General features: G+C 34.9%; 2 protein-coding genes across 6 annotated transcripts in view; both read right to left on the bottom strand.

The window, feature by feature from the left end:
* LOC131935644 (zinc finger protein 665) overlaps positions 1–6,574 on the bottom strand; it is a 19,489-nt gene extending 12,915 nt beyond the window's left edge. The window contains exon 1 of the mRNA XM_059292161.1: positions 6,558–6,574. The gene's annotated coding sequence lies outside the window, so the exon portion shown is untranslated. The remainder of the gene's footprint in view (positions 1–6,557) is intronic.
* Positions 6,575–6,634: 60 nt separating this feature from the next.
* LOC131935646 (zinc finger protein 501) lies at positions 6,635–21,549 on the bottom strand. Of its 5 annotated transcripts, none has more exons than XM_059292167.1 (4): positions 21,311–21,383; positions 10,057–10,133; positions 8,634–8,729; positions 6,635–8,228 (listed from the first exon to the last, which is right to left on the bottom strand). In XM_059292167.1, the coding sequence occupies exons 3-4, from the start codon at positions 8,692–8,694 to the stop codon at positions 6,931–6,933; spliced, it is 1,359 nt and encodes a 452-aa protein (XP_059148150.1). In that variant the 5' UTR covers positions 8,695–8,729; positions 10,057–10,133; positions 21,311–21,383; the 3' UTR covers positions 6,635–6,930. The 5 variants fall into 5 exon arrangements, with proteins under 5 accessions (XP_059148150.1, XP_059148149.1, XP_059148146.1 ...); XM_059292166.1 differs by lacking the exon at positions 21,311–21,383 and adding an exon at positions 21,427–21,549 and having other exon boundaries at positions 6,639–8,228; positions 8,634–8,694; XM_059292163.1 differs by having other exon boundaries at positions 6,639–8,228; positions 8,634–8,694; positions 21,311–21,389.
* Positions 21,550–24,442: the final 2,893 nt, after the last annotated feature.

Below are 24,442 nucleotides of genomic sequence, written 5' to 3'. Positions count from 1 at the left end.
GATGATATGCCAAAACATAGTCTTTCATATTGGTAGAGTCCTTTATGTGTGTTTATTGTCGTATAGACTTTTGAATCTGGATGCAGTTCTAGTTGAGTGTAAGCATGACTAAAGTCTAATTCAGTGAATTTGTCTCCTCCTGCCAAATTCAAAGAGATCTCCTCAATGTTAGGTATAGGGTACCTATTTAGCTCTAATTGCTTATTCAGTGTAGTTTTATAATCTCCACAAATTCTTATAGAACCATCCTTCTTTAACACTGGCCCAATGGGCGACGCCCAATCGGAATAGTCTACCTTCTTTATGATGCCATTAGATTCCAATCTACTTAGCTCATTTTCAATTTAATTCCTCATTGCATAAGGTGGAACTCTAGCTTTGCAGTATCTTGGATTTGTATCTTTAATGCTTAACTTCACTGTTCTATCATTTAGTAATCCAGAGTTACCAAAAACACATTTATTTTCAGATATAACTTTATCTAGTGAAGTAAGACTAGATTCTTTTACATTCTTCAATGAACAAATACTCTCCCAATTTAACTTAAGATCACTTAACCAGTTCCTACCTAGTAATGGTGGTCCATTTCCTTCAACCACAAGAAGAGGAAGTTTAACACTTTGACCATTATAACTTACATGAACCATACACTCTCCTATTACCGGAACATTGTCACCAGTGTATGTTGTTAGACACTTGTGACATGGTTGTAGAGGCACTGATCCTCCTGTGACAGCGTCAAAATCTTTCTTTGTTATGACTGTTAGAGATGCTCCAGTGTCAATTTGGAAGCTGATGCTCTTACCGTTGATATTAACTAGTACATTGATGGGAGCATGACTTATTGATTTCACAGAGAACAGGTTGAAATCCGGCTGCGAATCAGTTTGAGCATTTTCACAGGTAGAGTGGTTCATTGGTTGGGTTAGGTAGTCTTGGTGAGAGTTAACATAGTGCTGCCTTTGGTTGCGGTACTGTCTTGACTGGCTAGATTTAGCAACAGACGAAGACTTTGCAAAGCAGGCCTTGGCTATGTGACCTTGCTTACCGCACTTATAACAAGTTGCTAACTTGAACTTGCACCGATGAGATGCATGGGGACCTTTGCATCGATGACATTTTTGATAATTATTACTAGATTTAGATCTAGGATTTGAACGAGCAGGCTGTTTAGCATAAGTTGGAATGCTCTGATGGGAATGATGTTTATTGACTAACCTGCTGTTTACTGCATGGATCCCTGAAGGTGCTAAAGATCTCGCCGCATCTGATGACTGCTGGGATAAAGTTGCGAGTTGTATTGCTTTTTCTAATGTTAGATCTGACTCGAGCAGCAACTTTCTTTGAATATCAGGACTGTTTACACCTGTCACAAACTTTTCACATAGTCTGTCAGACAGCGTATCGCCGAATTCACAGAATCTACTTAAATGACGTAAAGCAGCAACATATTCTGATATTGACTCGTTTGGTTGACGAGTCCTACCGTCAAATCTAGCTCGACATAGAAACTTTGATGGGGTAGGCGCATGGTGGTCTGTTAGCAATTTGCTCAGCTCGTTAAAGCTCTTGGTAGTTAGACTAGCTGGTGCGCATAAGTCTTTTAGTAGCCTAAATTGTTGAGGCCCTATGACTGTTAACAAAACAGCTCTCTTTTTGGCTTCTATCGTCACGTTGTTAGCTTCTAGGTAAAAGCTTAACCTATCTAGGTAATCCTGAATGATTTCATCATTCGAATCAAATTGCTTTATTTGGCCATACAGCGCCATTATTCTAGAAATAATTAGCCAATAAGCTCTAGCAAACCTCTTTTTTGCGTAAGTAGGTGCTCTTTCTAGTAGATCTTTATCCTCGTCGCCAAAATGTGATAGATTGTGAATTACACAACGGAGACAGAAGCCATCAACATGTAAACAGCTTTATTTGTTAACCGGAAAGGACGGAAGTACAATGCACAAGGGACATCACTCTAGATAACAATATAAATATATACTAATACAGAAGAGTGAGTTCCCTTGACCTCACAATTATCTCAATCTATTACAGGTAGGAAGTTCACCATCTTTACAGATCATAAACCATTGCTAGGTTTATTTGGAGAAAACAAAACCCTACCTGAGCATGCCTCACCAAGAATTCAAAGATGGGCTATCACACTAACTGCATACAATTATGAATTGAAATACAAACCTGGATCTGAGAATAGTGCAGATAGCCTTAGTAGATTACCTTTAAAAAACCAAAGCCTGAGCTATGTACCAGAAGATGTATTTGTGCTCTTCACTATCATGGATAACTCCAATATAAATGTGAATGATATTAAAAGAGAAACACAAAAAGGTGAGTGCTTAATAAAAGTATATGAGTACTGTAAGAATGGTTGGCCTGAAGAGTCTGTGAATGATGACTTAAGGCCATATTAAATAAGAAATAAAAACCTTTGTGAAGATAATATAAAAGATGGAGAAGATGCAGTCCATTATCAGTCAGAGTTGCCTAAACAAAGTATTTGTAACTTAATAAATGATTATGGTGTTATGGCAATTTCAAATGTTTTAAAGAGAATACATTAGTAAGAAGGAATGTGAGCATCAAACAACTTTGCTAACATCATTAGCACTTACAGAAACTAAAAGGGTAACATCAAAAGAAAAGAAAAAAAAGATTTTTGCCATTTAATACACCCATTTCAAATACTGGATCACAGTTGCAAAGTGATATGGTCCAGAATATTACTCATAAACAGTATTTTTGGTTACCAGGAAAGCACTATCAGATTACCTGAGAAAATTGATCAATCAAAGAAATCTATGTCAATTAAGGATCTGAATAATAGCATAATACTTTCAGATGCCAATTCAAAAATAGTTCCATTAAATCATGACAAACATTCATTGAAAGAGAATTTGGTGTTAATGAGAATGTGTATCTAAGAAACTATGGGAGAAAGGAAAAATGGATACCAGGTCAAATTGTTCAATGTACAGGACCTGTGCCTTATAAAGTTAAAAATAACTTGTGCAGATAATAAGTGTGAATCTGTCAATCCCACCAAATCTGATCAGTTCACACCAACTCAGTTTGTTCCACAACCAAGTTCTGTTGATATGAGTGAACCAAGTTGTCTGGAGTCAGAAAATGTAAATTCTGGAGTTAATGATTTAAATCCTAGACCTCCTGAGATAGAGAATCCAGATGGTCAGAATCTTGAGTCACCAAATCAAAAGCCACTGAGAAGGTCAAGCAGGACAATCAAAGTCCCAAATAAGTTAGACCTATGATTTTAAAGGTCAAAAGGACTTTGACATCATTGTTTTGTATCTTGATTATGTTGTAGCATATTGTGCATTGTTTGTAAGGATGTAATCTACCATAGTGTTCATGTTACAATATAATTGGTGATTTTAGGATACTATCAATTGTTCTATTGAGAGATGTGTTATTGTGTTCTAAGGGTAAAGGGATGTAATAGATTGAGATAATTGTGAGGTCAAGGGAACTCACTCTTCTTGTATTAGTTATATATTTATATTGTTATCTTGAGTGATGTCCCTTACATGTGTCTCTCGTCACTTCCGTCCTCTTGCTGTTACCGTCATGTAGTTAGACCCAATAAACGTTTTATATACAACCACATGCTTCTATCGTCAATCTATTATAATTATGAATTGATTGTTTATTGGGTTTAAAATGTAATATTTTATGAATGGTGGAAAACCTACGAAGGGCTTAATTTTTCAAGATGGCCGCCGTTGTCATAGTTACCAAGATTTTTTTCAATTTTTTTTCAGTGGAAATGCTTATGCGGATGTATCTTAATAAAGCTGTAAAGAAATAACTGTTTTCTAACGAGTATTAAAAAAGTTTTTTTTTTACCGGAGCCTTCCCCCTTAACATCAATAATCGGTAAAAATGTCCACTTGTACACTCCATGAATTGCTCAATGCACACTAATACACACTGAAATGACATGTAAACAAAATGTTAAATGCGTTTTGTGGTTAAACTATTAATCCTTCAAATATGTGAATTTAGGATTTGTTATAATTTTAACTAGAAGTGGTTTGAGTTGTGTTAGATTCGACTTGATCCTCACTCGCCAGTTATAAATCGTGATGAATGTGGTCAGAAAACGTGGATAAGCTATTGTTGTAGTCAGTGGCATAGCTACCGTAAAGCTAGCGTAAGCCCAAGGCAAATAGGGGCCCTTTTTCGAAAGTTTGAGGGGGGAGGGGTGCAAATCGGATGTCTGACGGGGGGTGCAAATCGAAAGTTTGTCCCCGGTCGCCGGGAAGGGTCGCTACGCCTCTGAGGGGCCCACTAACACTTTTTGCATAGGGGCCCAAAAATCCTAGCTACGCCACTGGTTGTACTAGTGAGTTGAGGGCAGCAAGTCAGAGTAGCAACGTCTTTATGCCATTTAACTCTAAGTTGAAAGAAACGACGAAAACCGAAGAGGCTGGAACATTATATTAGATTCTTTTAAATATTATATGTATACCGGAATTAAAGCCTACACACTTCATACTAAATATTTTTACGTTTGGTATAAATATTTCTATACATATACAATCTACGTACACGACATTACAGTTAATTAATCTAAGTTGATTTGTACTCAATGATTATTTAACACTTAAAAGTAATAACAAATTCCATGCAAATATATAATTGTGACTTTTTTTCATGTGACTTTTTTCCTACAACTGGAAAGTTTGCGCATAGATCATGAGTTCTTATGTTATTATTGAAGTCTATCTAAGACAGAAAATATTTAATTAGGCCAATACCTTACATCATGTGATCAGATAATACGCAATGCAGTAGATTTGTAAATAGAGCAAAAATTTAATGTGCAAAGCATTTAGGTTTGAATGTAAAACATTTTAAAATATACTAGACTACCCGTTATCTAGTTAGATAACTGTGGTTTCGGGGGTCATCCATAAATGACATCACGTCTGTCAGCACTTATCATCCCAAAATAACCAGACCCCACATTCAAAAAGACGTTTTTTATATTTTAAAAACTTTACTAAACTCTACTTCAGCTGCCCAGTATCCCGCCAAGACATGTTTGTATTTTAAAAAAAAAACGATTCTGGCCCAGCATGGCTCTGACCACACTATCCCTTCATATGCTGAGAACATAGAAACAGGTGAACTCTACTTCACCAGCCCTGTGCCCCGCGGGGTCCTGATAGTCAACTTTATCATTCACATCTAGGCCTTAAGAAAAAATAATTGAAAACATTGTTATAAAAATAAATCTTTTTTTACTATTAGTAAAGTCATTGTTCTAATCTTTTATAATTAACAGCTTTAAATTAGTTTGAAATTAACAGTGTTTTTAAGAAAGAACTATGTTCTTCATCCAAAATCCTATTTTACTGCTCTACACATAATGCAGATTCTCCCCAATAACAAATCAGACACACAAACAAAAAAATGAGTTATCAAACATGTAAACTTGAGTTTTAGTAGTATACTAGACTACCCGTCATCCGTTGGATCACAGTGAGTTTCGGGGGTCATCAATAAATAAACCGGGAGGGATCTCCCCTAAACTTTCTCGAATATTCTTATATAACACAACAGGGGATGGGAACTCGGGATATAGTTATGATTTTTAATCCATTTTAAATACATAAACTTTTTAAAATAAAATAGAATCTCAAAGAAAAAAGTATTGCACACCAAGTGAACGCCGAATAAAGATGTTCATAATGGTGCGCAATATTATTAGTACTTTATAAATTTAGATGCGTTTTTGAGAAATCGGAAATAGCGTAAATTACTACTTCCGGTCAACGGAAATTACTCAAAATTTAACAGAAGGTAGAGAATTAGATCTTTTACTTACACGTGAAATTTCATTTATCTATCTGAAATAGTACTCAAGTTATAGGCTTTTGAAAAATTCAAAGTAGAAAAAGTACCACTTCCGGTTATCAGAAATCGCTCAAAAGTTGATACAGATCTAGGATTTTGATAAAATATATAAAATTTCATCAACCTAGCTGTAACGTACTCAAGTTATCGTGTTTACACACGGACAGACAGACAGACAGACACACAGACAGAATTGCAAAGCCCAGTTTTTCAGACCTCTTAATTTTGATAAATCCGGATTGATAATTTTTGCCCGATTAAAATAAGTCCTCTATACTTCGGATGTGATAAAGGACTGAGGTGTAATACGGTGAAAATTGTTAAAATTTCAAGTGATTTTTGTGCACGATTACAATACTTTCTCTATACTTCGTATATACGAGAAAGTAAAAACATCACGTCTGTCACTTATAGTCACAAAAAACCAGACCCCACATTCAAAAAGATGTTTTTTTATCTTTTAAAAACACCGATTTACGGACCCTCTTCCACCCTAAGAGTGTGACGTCATTTATGGACGACCCCTTACATATCTGAAACCTTTCTCAAGTTATTGTGTTTCCACAGAAAGAAAATAACAATTCCAATAACCAGAAATCGTTCAAAAGTTGTCTAAAACCTGCGCATACAATCTGATACTCGTAAGTGAAATTTAATCTACTTACGTTAACCTGATGTCGCTCAAATGTTGACAGAAAACTGCAAACAATATGAAGTTTTGTCAACATAAGTGAAATGGTACTCAAGTTATTGTGTTTACTGGATCACACACAACACACCACCCACAACACCACAGACCCAAACACACCATACACACCACTGCTCTAAACTCTGTAAACAAGAAAGTAAAAAAATAAGTGTCTGGTCATTCTGGATTTATTTCAGTAGAGGTTTTTAAATTATCTTCAATGAAATATGAGGAATCAGTAATACATTTACTGCATTACATAAAAATTTTAAGGCTTCTCTCCCTGATGAATTCTAAGATGTGTATTAACATTACCAAAACAGGTAAAACATTTACCACATTAGTCACACTTATAGTAACTTATACGGCTTCTCTCCTGTATGATTTAAATGGTGTTGCTTTAAGTTATCAATCCGGTTAAAAAATTTACCACATTGGTCACACTTGTACGGCTTCTCTCCTGTATGAATTAAATGGTGTAGCTTTAAGCTACACGAATGGGTAAAACATTTACCACATTGGTCACATTTGTACGGCTTCTCTCCTGTATGAATTAAATGGTGTTGCTTTAAGCCACTAATCTGGGTAAAACATTTACCACATTGGTCACACTGGTACCGCTTCTCTCCTGTATGAGTTAAATGGTGTTGCTTTAAGTTAAATGATTGGGTAAAACATTTACCACATTGGTCACACTTGTAAAGCTTCTCTCCTGTATGATTTAAATGGTGTTGCTTTAAGTTCTTAAGGTGAGTAAAACATTTACCACATTGGTCACACTTGTACAGCTTCTCTCCTGTATGATTTAAATGGTGTTGCTTTAAGCTACACGAATGGGTAAAACATTTACCACATTGGTCACACTTGTACCGCTTCTCTCCTGTATGAATTAAATGGTGTTGCTTTAAGTTCCAAAGGTGAGTAAAACATTTACCACATTGGTCACACTTGTTTGGCTTCTCTCCTGTGTGAAGTAAATGGTGCTGCTTTAAGTTACTCAAATGGGTAAAACATTTACAACATATGCTACATGTGTAAAGCTTCTCTCCTGTATGAATTCTATGATGAGCATTCAAACTACCAACTTGGTTAAAATATTTACAACATATGCTGCATTTGTAAGGCTTCTCTCCTGTATGAATTATAATGTGCCTCCGTATTCGATCAAGAGTTGCAAAACCTTTACCACATTGGTCACACTTATAAAGCTTTTCTCCTGTATGAATTTTTAAGTGACTATATAGTTCAGTACGAGTTGTAAAACATTTCCAACATCGGCCACATTTGTAAGGCTTCTCTCCTGTATGAATTAGAACGTGCCTCCGTATTTGATCAAGAGTTGCAAAACATTTCCAACATTGGCCACATTTGTAAGGCTTTTCTCCTATATGATATAAAAGGTGTACTTTTAAATATTGGAGTCTTGTAAAATATTTACCACAATTGTCACACTTACAATGCTTTTTCCCTTTATGAATTCCATGGTGCTGATGAAAATTAGATAACTGATTAGAATGTTCACTAGTGTCAACTGTGAAATCTAGATTCTTATTGTCAAGGTTTTCCCCTTTATGTTTGTATTTCAAATGCAAATTATAATGGGAGAGTGTTGAAAAATCCAATCTGCAGTGCTGACATTGATAGATATCTGTAAAATATTTTCATAAATATATATGACAACATTAAAAGAATGTCTCAAAATGACATGGTGTGGCCAGATTATAGAGTGTATGACTGCTAACCAAAGTGTAAAGTGGGGTCAGTAGGATGTTCAGCTCGGATGGGTACCTAAAGGTTAACTTTTTAAATTTACTGTTTAAAAACTATACCAAGCAGAGCTAATTAACAGTATACTGGCAGAGAATGATATTTATTAGACATTTGCTTCACTATTATTTTGTATTGTCTGATAAAGTCTAGCATGAATTGTTAAAGTTATTGTCATGCGGCAGAACAAATAGATCTTTAAAGATATTAGTATTGTTAGATATCAGACATGTACGTACTGAAAAACAGTCAATTCAATAAAAATAAATGAGTAAACTTTATTTACCGCAGTCATTATTCACAACACCCATCCTCTGTACCTGAATACTTGGGTCACCATGGTACATCTGAAAATTTCAGAATACTAAACTGTACTAGTTAACTGTAACAAAAACATTCATTATAACAGATGGTGTGGTGTGGTAAAGCACTGCTAACCAAATCACAGTATTTTATTATACATGAATGGTCAATTTTTAAAAATTGCAACTATAGACACAAGTCTAAAAGCTAATAAACCTCTGAAAACATAATATACCACATTGTGTCATAAACACTTGAATGCTTATAAGTATAAGTCGAAAAACAAGAAGAAAAAAGAGCCCCACTTCACCCCTTGAAATAAATTTTTATCTGCCATTTTATTATATACTAGCCATCTGTACACGTTACACGTGAATTAAAGGCCTTTATATTTTAAATGTTGTATTTATTTGAGAAAAATAATTTGTAAAGTAGTTATTTGTAAAAACTCATTGTGCTTAAGCACACATTTAACGATATTAGTGACAAAGAAAGAAAATAATATAAAATAACATAGGCTACTTATCTATTTATCACTCTGAAATAAAAAATAGGGCTGAGGGTGTAATAAAATTAATACAATTATTTTCTTAATTTAAATTGCTGTTTTAATTATAAATCAGGTTTTGCTTTTCATTTTTTATTTAAAAGCTGAACAAAACTATATTGCTTAATAATTATTATGATTTTTATCACTACTTTCGGTCACTACCAATGGAATTTAAAAGATTTGCTTAGATTTATTATTTCATTTAGGTTTTTTTTCCAATACTTTAAGTTGGATTCATTTATTGTTTTGGTAGACATAAGTTTAAATGGATATGATATTATGTTTAGGTGGAGATTGGGTGAGTGTTATTAAATCTACAAATGATAAAAAAATAGGTTTGGTTTATCATACTGCTCCATTGAGATATTTGAGTCTAAAAAATAAGAAATGTAATTTGTGACATATTTTAATTAATCGATTGTGTGTAAACAACATGTTAATTACCAAATGTCATTTTTTACTCCCTTGTGTTTATTATAAAAATCTCAAACTTGAATTGATTAAGAATGTCTATTTGGTAATATTATTTATTATTTAATATTAAAATTTTCCGGGCAAACGACATTCGGGCAAGTGGCTTTCAGGCAAATGTCCATTCAGCCATTTTACGCATTCCGCAAGTGTCCATTCTTGAAATTAGCCTTCTGGTAAGTGCAATTTGGGAATTTATTGTAGACCCAACTATTCGGTACAGGTAGACAGCCCTGCATTTTACTTTATACTATTTTTTGTACTAATTCCCCTTTATTATTATACTTGACCAGCCAGAGATACAAGTATTAGAGACTAGGCAAGGGATATAATGCAGGTTGTGGTTATAATCAGTTATAATCTCAAAGCAGCAGTGGTATTTTACCTTTGAATCTGATTCAATCTTTAAAGGGACATGTTCAGTGCAGTATCCCGTGTATTCCATGTTGCCCACAGCATAAACTGAAACACAAACGTCAACCATTTAAACCACAGACTAGGTAGAATGTAGTTGCACAACAAAGTGACTTATCAAGTATTTTGCATACATATATCAATACTATTTAAAAAAATCAGATATCAATGTTTTGAGCTTTGTTAGTAGTGGTAAGATCTACTATCATTAACTGCTTTAAGCAAAAACAGAAGCTGCATCCTATTGGTTATATAGGCAAAGTAAAAGAGGCCTCTAATAAGTTGTGATAAATAACATCATAAAAAGTGACACTTACAGAATTATTGACACTCAGATGTAATAGTAAAACTTTTAAACTAGAGGAACTTAGGGGCATTTTGTGAATTTAATTTCATAATCAGTCTAAACGGCAGTCAATATATAAGCAACCACTAGTCAAGTACTATACTAGTCTGTCCCCTGTGCAGCCTACAGGTAGATAGCATTTTAACTTTTTTTAAAAATGGAACAATAATTTTTAAAAAGGTAAGCCAGGTTTAAATAGTAGTTAAATCATGTAGGCCCTAGGTCATATATCAAAAGACTAAAAGTACAGTTTACTGTTAGAATATCATTAGTCAGTATAAATCAACAGATAGACCTACTCAGTTACAAAAAGTACAAAGATAAAATAGTTACCATGTACAAAAAAACTTAAGAGAGATACTGATATGCATACACTTTAGAGTAAGTTTAGATGCATGTAGCGAGTAAATCTCTTCCTACATAGAGCATATGCATGTTTTGCTTCTTTCTCCAAAGAAAGCTAGACTACTGCCTAAAAATTTAGAAATTATAATTAACCTAATAATGCTGCATCTACTTTTGTTTCTGGTTGGACATTAAAAGACAAAGATTATTTTAAGTTCTTTAAAAATGTTTTTTTTTGTCTAAGGGAACAATAGGCTACAGTATAAAAGTTTAACAAATATCTCTCTGACTATAAGTTCAGTTTTCTTAGGATGACACAGAGTAGGATGGGTGTGTTGTCTTCATTCATTTTCCAACTAGATCTATATAGTTTTACACTTCTAGTAAAATTTGTACAAAAACATGAAACTATAAAAGATTTACATCAGAGTCTATTCCTAGCATTCAATGTGTAAGCTAACTCTTTAGGCTGACACTAACAGTTTTTTTCATTATGTTTCCACTTTTCATTTTTACACTTTATTCAATGTATTGGTAATTTGGTAATCTATTGTTTGTTACTTTCAGTTTTAGATAAATAAAGTAGCCTTTTAAACCTTACAGTCCAAAGGACAGGTTTAAGTAGAATTAACCTGTTTTTATCACCTCTGTATTTGAAGGAATAGTAAGGTCAGTACTAGATCTATGCCCAGTCGCCTTTACTTTCTCTAACATGCACCAGATACACATACACTAGCTAGTTGCACAAGTAAATAAAATATGACGTCACAGGCTTTAAACCTTTCGTGCACAATAAAATCTAATTCAAATGTAGTCGTTCGCATTGCTATGTTAACCGTTTAAAAAACGATAGAATGCAATTATGATTGCAATCATATATGCCCTCCTTATTAGCAGCGGTTATTGGCCGTTACCGCCGTATAATTTTTATTTCAACTTTTTACTTATTTTTGTTAATCTCATATTGAGTTTAAAAGGTGAGTTTTCAAAAATTTACATAAAATAGTCACACATTTAGACTAGCTCTGTTTTTAGTAGGATTATCTTCATTTTTTATTAAGCTTTCTAACAAGCATACTTATTTTAGGTTTATCCGTTTAGCAGACTATGCAATATGTCTCACAAACTAGGTACCCTATTAACGTTATCGATACCGCATTTTCATGTTTCTTTCGTTTTATAAGAATTATGTCACCAATTTTTATACATTTTTTTTCTTAAAGAATTACAATAATTAAACTAGTAAATGAGAGGATTCAAAGATAATAAATTAACCTTTTTAAAGTAGTAAAAATTGTGTGAATTGAGCTAATATGTTGCAGCCTGTACTACGTGCTACTAATGATTGAATTAGGTATACGATAACTCAACACAAAGTTGAAATTAACTTATACATATAATGATTTAAAACTAAAAATAATGACACTAGGTTCGATTTGAGTAAGACTATACGATTTTTAGTTTAATTTTTTAACTACGAAAATCATCTTTTTCGTAATGCATTATAGTAGAGGCTTAAATCTAAAAATCGAGAAAAACGGTATCGCTAATGATTTGTCGCTATATCCGTTAGTATTTTGACCAATTAAAATAAGAAAACATTCAGACTTAACTTGAATTTAGTGTGAGTCGGTACATTTTTACTGTTATTTTCACAAATGTTTTTACTTTCTTCTTCAGACGTTCACAAGCTGTAAAACCCGACTAACAAAATAGATACCGTAGGCTTAAGTATTAGCGATATTGATTCTACCTGTCTCCGCTTTCGTATTCCGTTATATTTGTTTTATATTATTAGGCCATTAGGTCTATTTAAAATGTAAAATAAAGATGTATCTAAGCTGTCGTAAACATTATAAGCCAAAGGTCAAAATTATTAATTGAATAGTGGTTAAATTCACCAAGTAGACTGTGCGGGATCCAAAAGCTTATTAATATAAGAAATATTAGTTAAAACACAACATTTTACGAGTGTGTTCATTCTATTGTAAAAAGCTGAATGTGTACACTGATAGTCTTCATTGATTTCATATCCCATTAGTTTATCTTGCTAAAGAATAAAATATACCCTTGTAAACAACAAAGGCCTATATTTATTTGCTTGATACCCACTCACACTCAAATAACGATTGTATGAGGATGGGGGAGGGAGACTTTCTGAGTTAAAGACCTTTGAGTCGGGTGCTAATTGAGTTGCTTTTGTTAAGTTAGTGTGATTGATTTTTTTCGAATACTACATCTAAAATGAAGTTGAAAGTATGTAAAGTATGGTTGATAAGTTAGCTATGTAGTACTGGGGTACCTTTTGCTTTTCTAAACGTGTTACGGAATTGAATATGCCTTTCATCGTCCACAAATAAAGGCACTCTTTTTTTTACACACATTCCCCTCCCCCATCCATAGCTTATCCTTATTGTTGTAAGACGTTTTTCCAGACCCGGTATCACCAAGATTTTGTTAAATGTTATCACAACTGGACAGTGTGGCCTAGTATGTAGTACGCCCGCTAACTAAATTGATGGATCGGTACCCGACCTGATGACCGTGGGTCATCCCACGACCAAGCTGTCCATCACGTTCAAAACCAGTTGGCAAGATGTCGTATTTAAAACTGGAGGCAAAAGCCGGACAGAAACCCTCGTGTCTAGCGTCTGTCTACGTAGCTGTGTAAAATGCTCGATTCTTGATAACGTTGCTGTTTGTTTCGCGCTAGCTATGTTCAGTTATCTAACGACACCCAAAGATTATCTCTTAACTGATATGCTTCCAATATGTCAAAAACACTCATATATGTTGCACTGTACTGAGCTGTCTCTATGATACCGTTTACCTAGGAATTAGGAATGTTTATTCTTTTTTACTCAGCCAGTTTCTTTTATTTTTATTTTTACTATTACTATGACGTTTGATTTAAACGATAGAATATATCCAGTGGTATATTTTTATTTAGATGTTTTTTAATAAACCACTTTTAAGTTAAATAATTTATTAATATCTTGGTAGAGATACTCATTTTTTTTTTAAAAATGCATTTAAAAATACTTATTTGAAAATTTTATAATTGTGCGCCTACGCAGAGTTATTTCCCTTTCGCCTTTTTTCTACGCTCTCGACGTGACCAATTTTTGCTTTCATTTTCCATAGGCTTAGTTGTCTCCGCAATACACTAAAACCGTCATATCTAGAGAACCGTTTATCCTATAAACATAAATTTGGTATCATTTTGCAACATTTAGTCCCCTTAATACAACCCCGTCGTTATTTTGTCATTTTAATTATTTTTAAAAAATGTGTGCAACTAGCTAACATACACGGATACAGACTCAAGCGAAGAATCCAAACTCAAGACATTCAGGTTAGCAGTTAAAACGCTCTCCCATTTGACCACATTTGCCATATTATTAATGTCTACCTAAGCTGCTTTTACAAATTTTAATATGATAGAGAAATCCTTACTTGGTATAACAAACTGAAACTGAACATTACAATTTTTGCCATTACATTTTGAAAATCCAGCCCCTACTTAGGTTTGGCTGTAAGCCCTACATATTTTTAGGTAGGCCAACATAAATTTAGCTAAAAGTGGACTAGTACTTGTAACATATTGGGATTTGTGAGGTCAGGGGAACTCACTCTTCTTGTATTAGTTATATTTATAATGTTGTTATTGAGTGATGTCCCTTGTATTTATCTATCATTGCTCCTCTTCCGTTTACCAAATAAAGATGGCTACATGCTGATGGCTTCTATCTCCGTTGTGTATTCCTAATCTATTATATCTGGCGACGAGGATAAATAATCCACTAGAAAGAGCACCTAGTTACGCAAAAAAGAGGTTTGCTAGAGCATATTGGCTAAGTATTTCTAGAATAATGGCGCTGTATGGCCAAATAAAAGAATTTGATTCGAATGTTGAAATCATTCAAGATTACCTAGATAGGTTAAGCTTTTACCTTGAAGCTAACGACGTGACGATAGAAGCCAAAAAGAGAGCTGTTTTGTTAACAGTCATAGGGCCTCAACAATTTAGGCTACTAAAGGACTTATGCGCACCAGCTAGTCTAACTACCAAGAGCTTTAACGAGCTGAGCAAATTGCTAACAGACCACCATGCGCCCGCACCATCAAAGTTCCTGTCTAGAGCTAGATTTGACGGTAGGACTCGTCAACCAAACGAGTCAATATCAGAATATGTTGCTGCTTTACGTCATTTAAGTAGATTCTGTGAATTTGGAGAAACGCTGTCTGACAGACTATGTGAAAAGTTTGTGACAGGTGTAAACAGCCCTGATATTCAAAGAAAGTTGCTGCTCGAGTCAGATCTAACATTAGAAAAAGCAATACAACTTGCAACTTCATTCCAGCAGTCATTTGATGCGGCCAGATCTCTAGCACCCTCAGAGATCCATGCAGTAAACAGCAGGTTAGTCAACAAACACCAACCCCCTCAGAGCATTTCAACTTATGCTAAACAGCCAGCACGTTCAAATCCTAGATCTAAATCTAGTAATAATTATCAAAAATGTCATCGATGCAAGGGTCCCCATGCATCTCATCGATGCAAGTTCAAGTCAGCTACTTGTTATAAGTGCAGTAAGCAAGGTCACATTGCCAAGGCCTGCTTTGCAAAGTCTTCGTCTGTTGCTAAATCTAGCCAGTCAAGACAGTACCGCAACCAAAAGCAGCACTATGTTAACTCTCACCAAGACTACCTAACCCAACCAATGAACCACTCTACCAGTGAAAATGCTCAAACTGATTCGCAGCCGGATTTCAACCTGTTCTCTGTGAAATCAATAAGTCATGCTCCCATCAATGTACCAGTTTATATCAACGGTAAGAGCATCAGCTTCCAACTTGACACTGGAGCATCTCTAACAGTCATCACAAAGAAGGACTTTGACGCTGTCACAGGAGGATCAGTGCCTCTACAACCATGTCACAAGTGTCTAACAACATACACTGGTGACAATGTTCCGGTAATAGGAGAGTGTATGGTTCATGTAAGTTATAATGGTCAAAGTGTTAAACTTCCTCTTCTTGTGGTTGAAGGAAATGGACCACCATTACTAGGTAGGAACTGGTTAAGTGATCTTAAGTTAAATTGGGAGAGAATATGTTCATTGAACAATGCAAAAGAATCTAGTCTTACTTCACTAGATAAAGTTATATCTGAAAATAAATGTGTTTTTAGTAATCCTGGATTACTAAATGATAGAACAGTGAAGATAAGCATTAAAGACACAAATCCAAGATACTGCAAAGCTAGAGTTCCACCTTATGCAATGAGGAATAAAATTGAAAATGAGCTAAGTAGATTGGAATCTAATGGCATCATAAAGAAGGTAGACTATTCCGATTGGGCAACGCCCATTGTGCCAGTGTTAAAGAAGGATGGTTCTATAAGAATTTGTGGAGACTATAAAACTACACTGAATAAGCAAATAGAGCTAAATAGGTACCCTATTCCTAACATTGAGGAAATTTCTTTGAATTTGGCAGGAGGAGACAAATTCACTGAATTAGACTTTAGTCATGCTTACACTCAACTAGAACTGCATCCAGATTCAAAAGTCTATACAACAATAAACACACATAAAGGACTCTACCAATATGAAAGACTATGTTTTGGTATATCATCCAGCCCTGGAATTTTCCAAGCTGTCATGGACAGTATTTTTAAGGATATTCCAAATGTTTGTGTTTACTTTGACAATGTGTACATAACTGGTAAGAATGACACTGAACATCTTAAAACACTTGATAAAGTATTGAAAGTAGTTGGTGAAAAAGGTTTAAAGATAAACAAAGATAAATGTCAATTCATGTTGACAGAAATTAGTTTTCTTGGTTATATATTGAGCAAACAAGGCATCAGACCTCAACCTGAGAAAACAAAAGCCATTAAAGAAGCACCCAAACCTGAAAATACCCAACAACTAAGAACTTTTTTGGGCTTGATAAATTACTATGCAAAGTTCATAGGGAATCTGTCTGGTAAACTATCACCACTGTACAAGCTGCTACAGAAAAATGCAACTTGGCACTGGGGTAAACAACAAGAAGCTGCTTTTAATACAGCAAAAGAGGCTTTGTCTTCTGACACCTTACTAACTCACTATGACCCAGGGAAAAGACTTATATTAACATGTGATGCTTCACCAGATGGTGTAGGAGCAGTCTTGTCCCACATGGATGAGAAGGGTGACAGACCCATTGCTTTTGCCAGTAGATCTTTGAACCAGGCTGAGAAAAATTATTCTCAGTTAGATAGGGAAGGCTTAGGCATCATTTTTGGTGTTAAGAAATTTCATAAGTTTCTGTTTGGTAGGAAGCTCACCATCTTTACAGATCATAAACCATTGCTAGGTTTATTTGGAGAAAACAAAACCCTACCTGAGCATGCCTCACCAAGAATTCAAAGATGGGCTATCACACTAACTGCATACAATTATGAATTGAAATACAAACCTGGATCTGAGAATAGTGCAGATAGTCTTAGTAGATTACCTTTAAAAAACCAAAGCCTTAGCTATGCACCAGAAGATGTATTTGTTCTCTTCACTATCATGGATAACTCCAATATAAATGTGAATGATATTAAAAGAGAAACACAAAAAGATGAGTGCTTAATAAAAGTATATGAGTACTGTAAGAACGGTTGGCCTGAAGAGTCTATGAATGATGACTTAAGGCCATATTAAATAAGAAATTAAAACCTTTGTGAAGATAATATAAAAGATGGAGAAGATGCAGTCCATTATCAGTCAGAGTTGCCTAAACAAAGTATTTGTAACTTAATAAATGATTATGGTGATATGGCAATTTCAAATGCTTTAAGTAAGAAGGAATGTGATCATCAAACAACTTTGCTAACATCATTAGCACTTACAGAAACCAAAAGGGTAACATCAAAAGAAAAAAAGATTTTTGCCATTTAATACACCCACTTCAAATACTGGATCACAGTTGCAAATTAATATGGTCCAGGATATTTCTTTTAAACAGTATTTTTGGTTACTAAAAAGCACTATCAGATTACCTGAGAAAATTGATCAATCAAAGAAATCTATGTCAGTTAAGGATCTGAATAATAGCATAATACTTTCAGATGCCAATTCAAAAATAGTTCCATTAAATCATGACAAAACATGCATTGAAAGAGAATTAGGTGTTAATGAGAATGTGTATCTAAGAAATTATGGGAGAAGGGAAAAATGGATACCAGGTCAAACTGTTCAATGTACAGGACCTGTGTCTTATAAAGTAAAAACAAATGATGGACTTATTGTCCGTAGACATTCAGACCAGTTAAAAATAACTTGTGCAGATAATAAGTGTGAATCTGTCAATCCCACCAAATCTGAACAGTTCACACCAACTCAGTTTGTTCCACAACCAAGTTCTGTTGATATGAGTGAACCAAGTTGTCTGGAGTCAGAAAATGTAATTCTGGAGTTAATGATTTAAATCCTAGACCTCCTGAGATAGAGAATCCAAATGGTCAGAATATTGAGTCACCAAATCAAAAGCCACTGAGAAGGTCAAACAGGACAATCAAAGTCCCAAATAAGTTAGACCTATGATTTTAAAGGTCAAAAGGACTTTGACATCATTGTTTGCATTTTAATTATGTTGTAACATATTGTGCATTGTTTGTAAGGATGTAATCTACCATAATGTTCATGTTACAATATATTTGGTGATTTTAGGATACTGTAAATTGTTCTATTGAGAGATGTGTTGTGTTTACTAAGGGTAAAGGGATGTAACATATTGGGATTTGTGAGGTCAGGGGAACTCACTCTTCTTGTATTAGTTATATTTATAATGTTGTTATTGAGTGATGTCCCTTGTATTTATCTATCATTGCTCCTCTTCCGTTTACCAAATAAAGATGGCTACATGCTGATGGCTTCTATCTCCGTTGTGTATTCCTAATCTATTATAGTACTTAGATTTAGATCTACTATTTTTCAATATCCTTGGCACACATTGTGGCGGAACCCACATAGAAAGTTTAAAAGAGGTTGAACCAAGAAACACATGTCGAAAGGATGTTGAAGCTGAACCTACAAAGATGGACTACACCTAATATCAGGAAAGATGACTCATGAGATCTGTTGTTAGCTCCTTACACCCCGACTGAGTTCACTGGCAGATTATTTTACTATTATTTTCCCTTTTATAAATCTGACTAGATCTAATAAATTTACTTTAGATATCTTTACAGTTAAGAAATAGAAATCTATTCTAGATACTCTTGTAGGTTTAGTTCTATTTAACGGTGGATTGAGTAGATTCTAAATCAGGAAAATTTAAGAGTTTAAGTTAATAACTTAAAGGGTAATCTATAGTTTTAGCTGTGTAAAATCAGCCAAGGTTAGTAATGTGAAAAAAATCTGCCTGTGAGTTCGAACTTGAGACTTTTCGGTTTAGCAACCATGAGCTTTATCGACTTGACCATGCCGAACCCATTTAGCCATTGATTTTGGTTTATTACTCAGTTATCTATAATATTTGACACAATTAGGCAAATATATAACAATATAGGCTACTAAAAAATATACTTCTATTAAAGCCTTAACAGTAACACCAAGGCCAAGGCAACTTTTTCGCACATTACTAGATCTAGCCTCGGCCAATTTTACGCACCTAAAATGATAGATTACCTCTAGGCCTATTTAATAGTATTTATTTAGATCTAATAGGGCCTATAAGTATAGATTCTAGAATCTAGCTAGATGATAGACCTAGATCCTAGATCTAAATCTAGGTCTAGACTCTAGATCTATGCCATACTATGACTATGGCATACTACTAATAAATAATACTATAGTGTAACTATAGCTAGATTCTAGGCCTAAATAAATACTTATAATAAATAGTAGGGTCTAAATAAGTAAATATTATTATTAATATTATATAGTTAGTATATAGAATATTATTATAATAGAAACGGATAGAAGATAAAGGTAAAACTCCATTTCAGCGTATTTTATTCTCCGTTGCTTGTTTACCTCCAGTTGAGCGTATTTTATTATAACAACCGAAACACACCAAAACATTAGGAAAACACGATTTATTTTTTGTATTGTATTTTTTATTTAGCAAATGAATAAAAATGAATATTTAAAAAAACACGACTTGTTTATTTGTATTGTATTTTTTTTTTAAAAAGGCATTTGTCTCATGGTGAAACTGATACACTGTTAATCATTCTGTTTTATATTTTTGTATTTATGCAATAAATGTACAAACTCTGTGTTTTTTAATTTGACAGTTTTGCTAAAACTGAAAAAAATATTTTACTATAGAGTTGTATGTTATTTAAATTCATAGTAAATCTACCATCCTTCCCTTTTTTGTATGAGTAAATTTCTGACTTTTAAAAAAAACTGATGTGGGGTCGTCCATAAATGACGTCACACTCGTAAGGGAGAGGGGGGGTCAGCAATTTTGTGACGGTGTGTGATGAGGGGGAGGGGGTGGGGTTTCAGATGGTGTGACGTCCCTTTTTTGCATTATAAAAAAGCAATGTTAGAAAAACAAGTTTTAGCCGTTTTTTTCACGTTTTAGAAAACGGTTTTAATAAATTGTAATATGAATTGATCAAAATACTCTATGTTGACAGAGTTCTGACAAGATTTTGGAAAAATTATCGATGTTTTAAGAAAAATTCAACAGAAATTTTGAGGGGGGGGGGGGGTTGTAGGCTGAAGTGTGACGTCATTTTAGGGGGGGTCTGACTTTTTGTGACGACGTGTAACGGAGGGGAGGCGGGAGGTAAAAATCGTAAAAAAAGCGTGTCGTCACAAAAAGCAAGACCCCCCCCCCCCCCCCCAAAATGACGTAGCACCATCTGAACCCCCCCCCCCCTCATCACACACCGTCACAAAATTACCCCCCCCCCCCTACGAGTGTGACGTCATTTATGGACGACCTCTAACATTATTTTTTTTTTAAATGACAACGTGAGTTGTCACACTTTCTCTAACACTCCAAGCCATCCCTCACCAAATTCCACCCCCCCCCCTCGGCCCACTTTCGGCAGCATCATTGTGCCTTTTAATACTTTTATTCAGTTTAGTTGAAATTGGAACACTTAATTGTACAAAGTGTGCATCTCTATTTTAATAATAAATCGTGTTTTTCTAATGTTTTGGTGTGTTTCGGTTATTATAATAAAATACGCTCAACTGGAGGTAAACAAGCAACGGAGAATAAATTACGCTAAAATGGAGGTTTACCAAGATAAATCTATAATATTATTATAGATTTATCTTCTATCCGTTTCTAGGCCTAGATTCTAGCTAGGGTAATCAATCGTTTTAGGACATTTTAGGTAGTTAGGGCCAACGTAAAATTGCCCGCGGCTAGTAACTGTACTCTAATCATTAGACTAATGTATTTGAAAATTCTAGAATCTAGATCTCTGATCTAGATCTAGACATATGAGATTAACCTTTCATCTAGATCTAGATTCTAGAAATAAAGCCATAGATAATAGATTCAGACTAGATTCTAGAGTTACTTATTTTCTGCGAACACTCAAAGCAAAACAATCGAAACTTCTATCCCAATTTCCATGCCGTCTCATATGATATTCAGTATTCAGTAACTGCTTGCCATTGAAAAACAAAAGAGTACCAAACACTCCGTAACGCTGCCGTAACACCGCGTTTACACTTTCGACATGTATCTAGGCCTATACTCTACATTTCTGGAACACAAAACTTTCCAAAAGTTATTTTTATCTGGAAACACTTTATTCACTAGGGACGGCTTCTGTAAAAAAAAAAAAAAAAAAAAAAAAAAATCATTTTTAATCTCGCAAGGGCGGCGTCATGGGAGGTTGCGATTTTTCTCTTTATACGGTAGGCCTATTTAAAAATAATAAAAGTGAATTGCAGTGACACCAGAGGCGTAGCGAGGGGGGGGGGGCGGGGGGCATATGTCCCCGGGCGCCAACCTTAGGGGGGGGGCGCCAAATTGAAAGTTTGAGGGGGGGGGTGCAAATGAAAAGTTCGAGGGGGGTGCAAATCGAAAGTTTGAGAGGGGGTGCAAATGAAAAGTTCGAGGGGGGGGGGTGCAAATCGAAAATTTGAGAGGGGAGGGGTGCAAATGAAAAGTTCAAGGGGGGGTGCAAATCGAAAATTTGCTCCCGAGGGGGGGCGCCAAATTGAAAGTATGTCCCCGGGCGCCGGGAAGGGTCGCTACGCCTCTGAGTGACACCGTTAACACGATCGCCATGAAACTTTAAGAATATATTAAGAATATTCCAGGGGAGGTTTATACTCAAAAGATATTTTCAAACTCGCAGGGGTGGCGCCCCGGCGCGATTTGTTTTCTCTATATATACGGCAACGCGCGGGGGACGGATACGCTAGTATTTTTTTTATAATTAACCATTATTTCTTCAATTACAAACTGTTTTCATTAAAACGTGTTTCGGATTTAATTAAAGAATAAATAAGTAATTATTAAAAATGCAATTTTTAGTCGGGCCTATAGAAGCTATACATTTTAAAAGTGTGTGCTCAAAACGCTCTAGATCAGTTTAGGCCTATTACATTTTAGCATTTAATCGGCTGAGAGAATGTGCTTACTACGCAAAGACTCATGCGCACTCATCTGGAAATTCGGAACATGTCCTATGTTTTCGCTCGGCGAGCGAAAACAAAAACTTGGTTCAAAACATAAAAAGGAGCGTGGTTTTGTGACCTGCGACTTAGAAGATATTCCATATACACACAACATGTTTAGTATACACTTAAGTAGGTAAAGTCTAGTATACATATCGTAAGTGTAAACGCGGTGTAACAGTTTTACTTTAATAATTTGTGTCATTTTGTATTCCTACACATAGAATTTTAGATATTCTTGTATTGGTAATCTCACGATATAGACTAGCGTCGGTTTATAATATTCCGGCATGGTACAGCAGTTAAAAATAGTAAAACCAAGGAGTAGTCTATCATGCCGTTCTGGAAATAACTGTAAATAATGTAAACAATATTTTATTTAGTGCCATATAATTTTTAAAACGTAATGTATAAAAATGTGCAAAGGTTGATTTTAGTTGCATTTTGAATAAGGCCTACTATTCAGAGGCGTAGAGAGGGGGGGGGGGCCGGGGGGGGGGGGACAAATGTCCCCGGGCGCCGACCTTAGGGGGGCGCCAAATTGAAAGTTTGAGGGGGGGGTGGTGCAAATGAAAAGTTCGAGTGGGGGGGGGGGGGGTGCAAATCGAAAGTTTGAGGGGGGGGGGGCGCAAATCGAAAGTTTGTCCCCGGGCGCCGGGAGGGGTAGCTACGCCTCTGCTACTATTTTGTTAATTTTCTTATATTTCTAATTATTTTAGGTGTTAATTATGGCTGTTACTAAACATTGTTCTAGTTCTTCTGACTAAATCTAATCGTTTTATTTTACTAGGCCTAGATCTAGACGAGATAGAGAATCTAGTTGTTGCAAAAGTTCTGCAAGTTTTTTTCTGTGTTACTTAAAAAAAAAACATTAATTACTACACGCGACTTTATTAGTAATATTTAGATCTTGTACTTGTTGCTAATTTTCTGTCAATTAAACTTTAAATTAAGTTAAGACATCAACTTAATGAACTTAAATTTATTTATATTTGAAAGGTCAAGAAACTATGATTTACAGTAGTAGCGGATTAAGGGGGGGGGGGGGGCTGACAGGGCTGCAGTCAGGGACCCTAGATTTTTAGGGGCCCCAAAATATATCGTTTAATTGTTGGTTTTCACTATAAAAACAAGCTAATGGTTATTAAACCAAAAAGACACGAGTTCGAAACCTCGGGTAGATGAGATGTTTGCATCACAAGCTTTAATTTTTTTTTTCAAAATATCTAACACCAGCACACACAAATACCATCTATCATCACTTCCTACCCACACATTGGGTGCTCAAAAATAACAGTCTGGACCAGCGATTACTTGTGACAATAAAATGAGTGGTTTTTAGCGTTAAAAAAACACAGGGTTTACACTGTGAATTAGTACTCACTCGCCAACATCCAGACAATCGGATTTATAGACTAACCCTAGCAATCAATGGAAAATGTATTGACCGTCTTTATATTGTGTTAAAATTACAAGCCATTTGATTTACCAAACAAAGGGCACAAAAATAAGTTATTCCACATGAAAAACTACAAAAGTCCCCTCCCGTCATCAGCTGTCGTCGCTTTCTTCTCGCAAAATATTTACATAAGGCGATGTAAGGCCATAGCTTATTAACAGTGGCTGCTTAATCAGTTGAACGGGAGACAGCCAAATATTCTCTTATCAGCAATATTAAAAATAATTTGCCTATCGATTTTCTTATAAGCTTTTTTCCTCTAAATTTACAAATACGAAAGAATAAGATTTTTTCTCTCACGAATTATACATTTATCCCTTAGTTGGCCAACAACGCCCATGCTCTACAGTTTAAACTGTGGTTGTCATCGTTTCATGTCAAGCAATGTTTATTTAACATGAGCTCCCTCAAAATAATAATGTGTATAACATCAGACTTTGTTAGATCTGCAAATGTATAGTGGGCTGATCACACATACTAACATAATACACAAAAGTGATAGATCTATTTTTATAATCATATTGTGTCTCCCGTTGGATCTAGACAATCAGAACAATAACTC

Source organism: Physella acuta, unplaced genomic scaffold, assembly GCF_028476545.2.
Source record: "Physella acuta isolate Inbredline_101_S28 unplaced genomic scaffold, ASM2847654v3 ptg000150l, whole genome shotgun sequence".
Classification (NCBI taxonomy): Eukaryota; Metazoa; Mollusca; class Gastropoda; family Physidae; genus Physella; species Physella acuta.
This window is presented reverse-complemented; position numbering and strand designations above follow the sequence as displayed.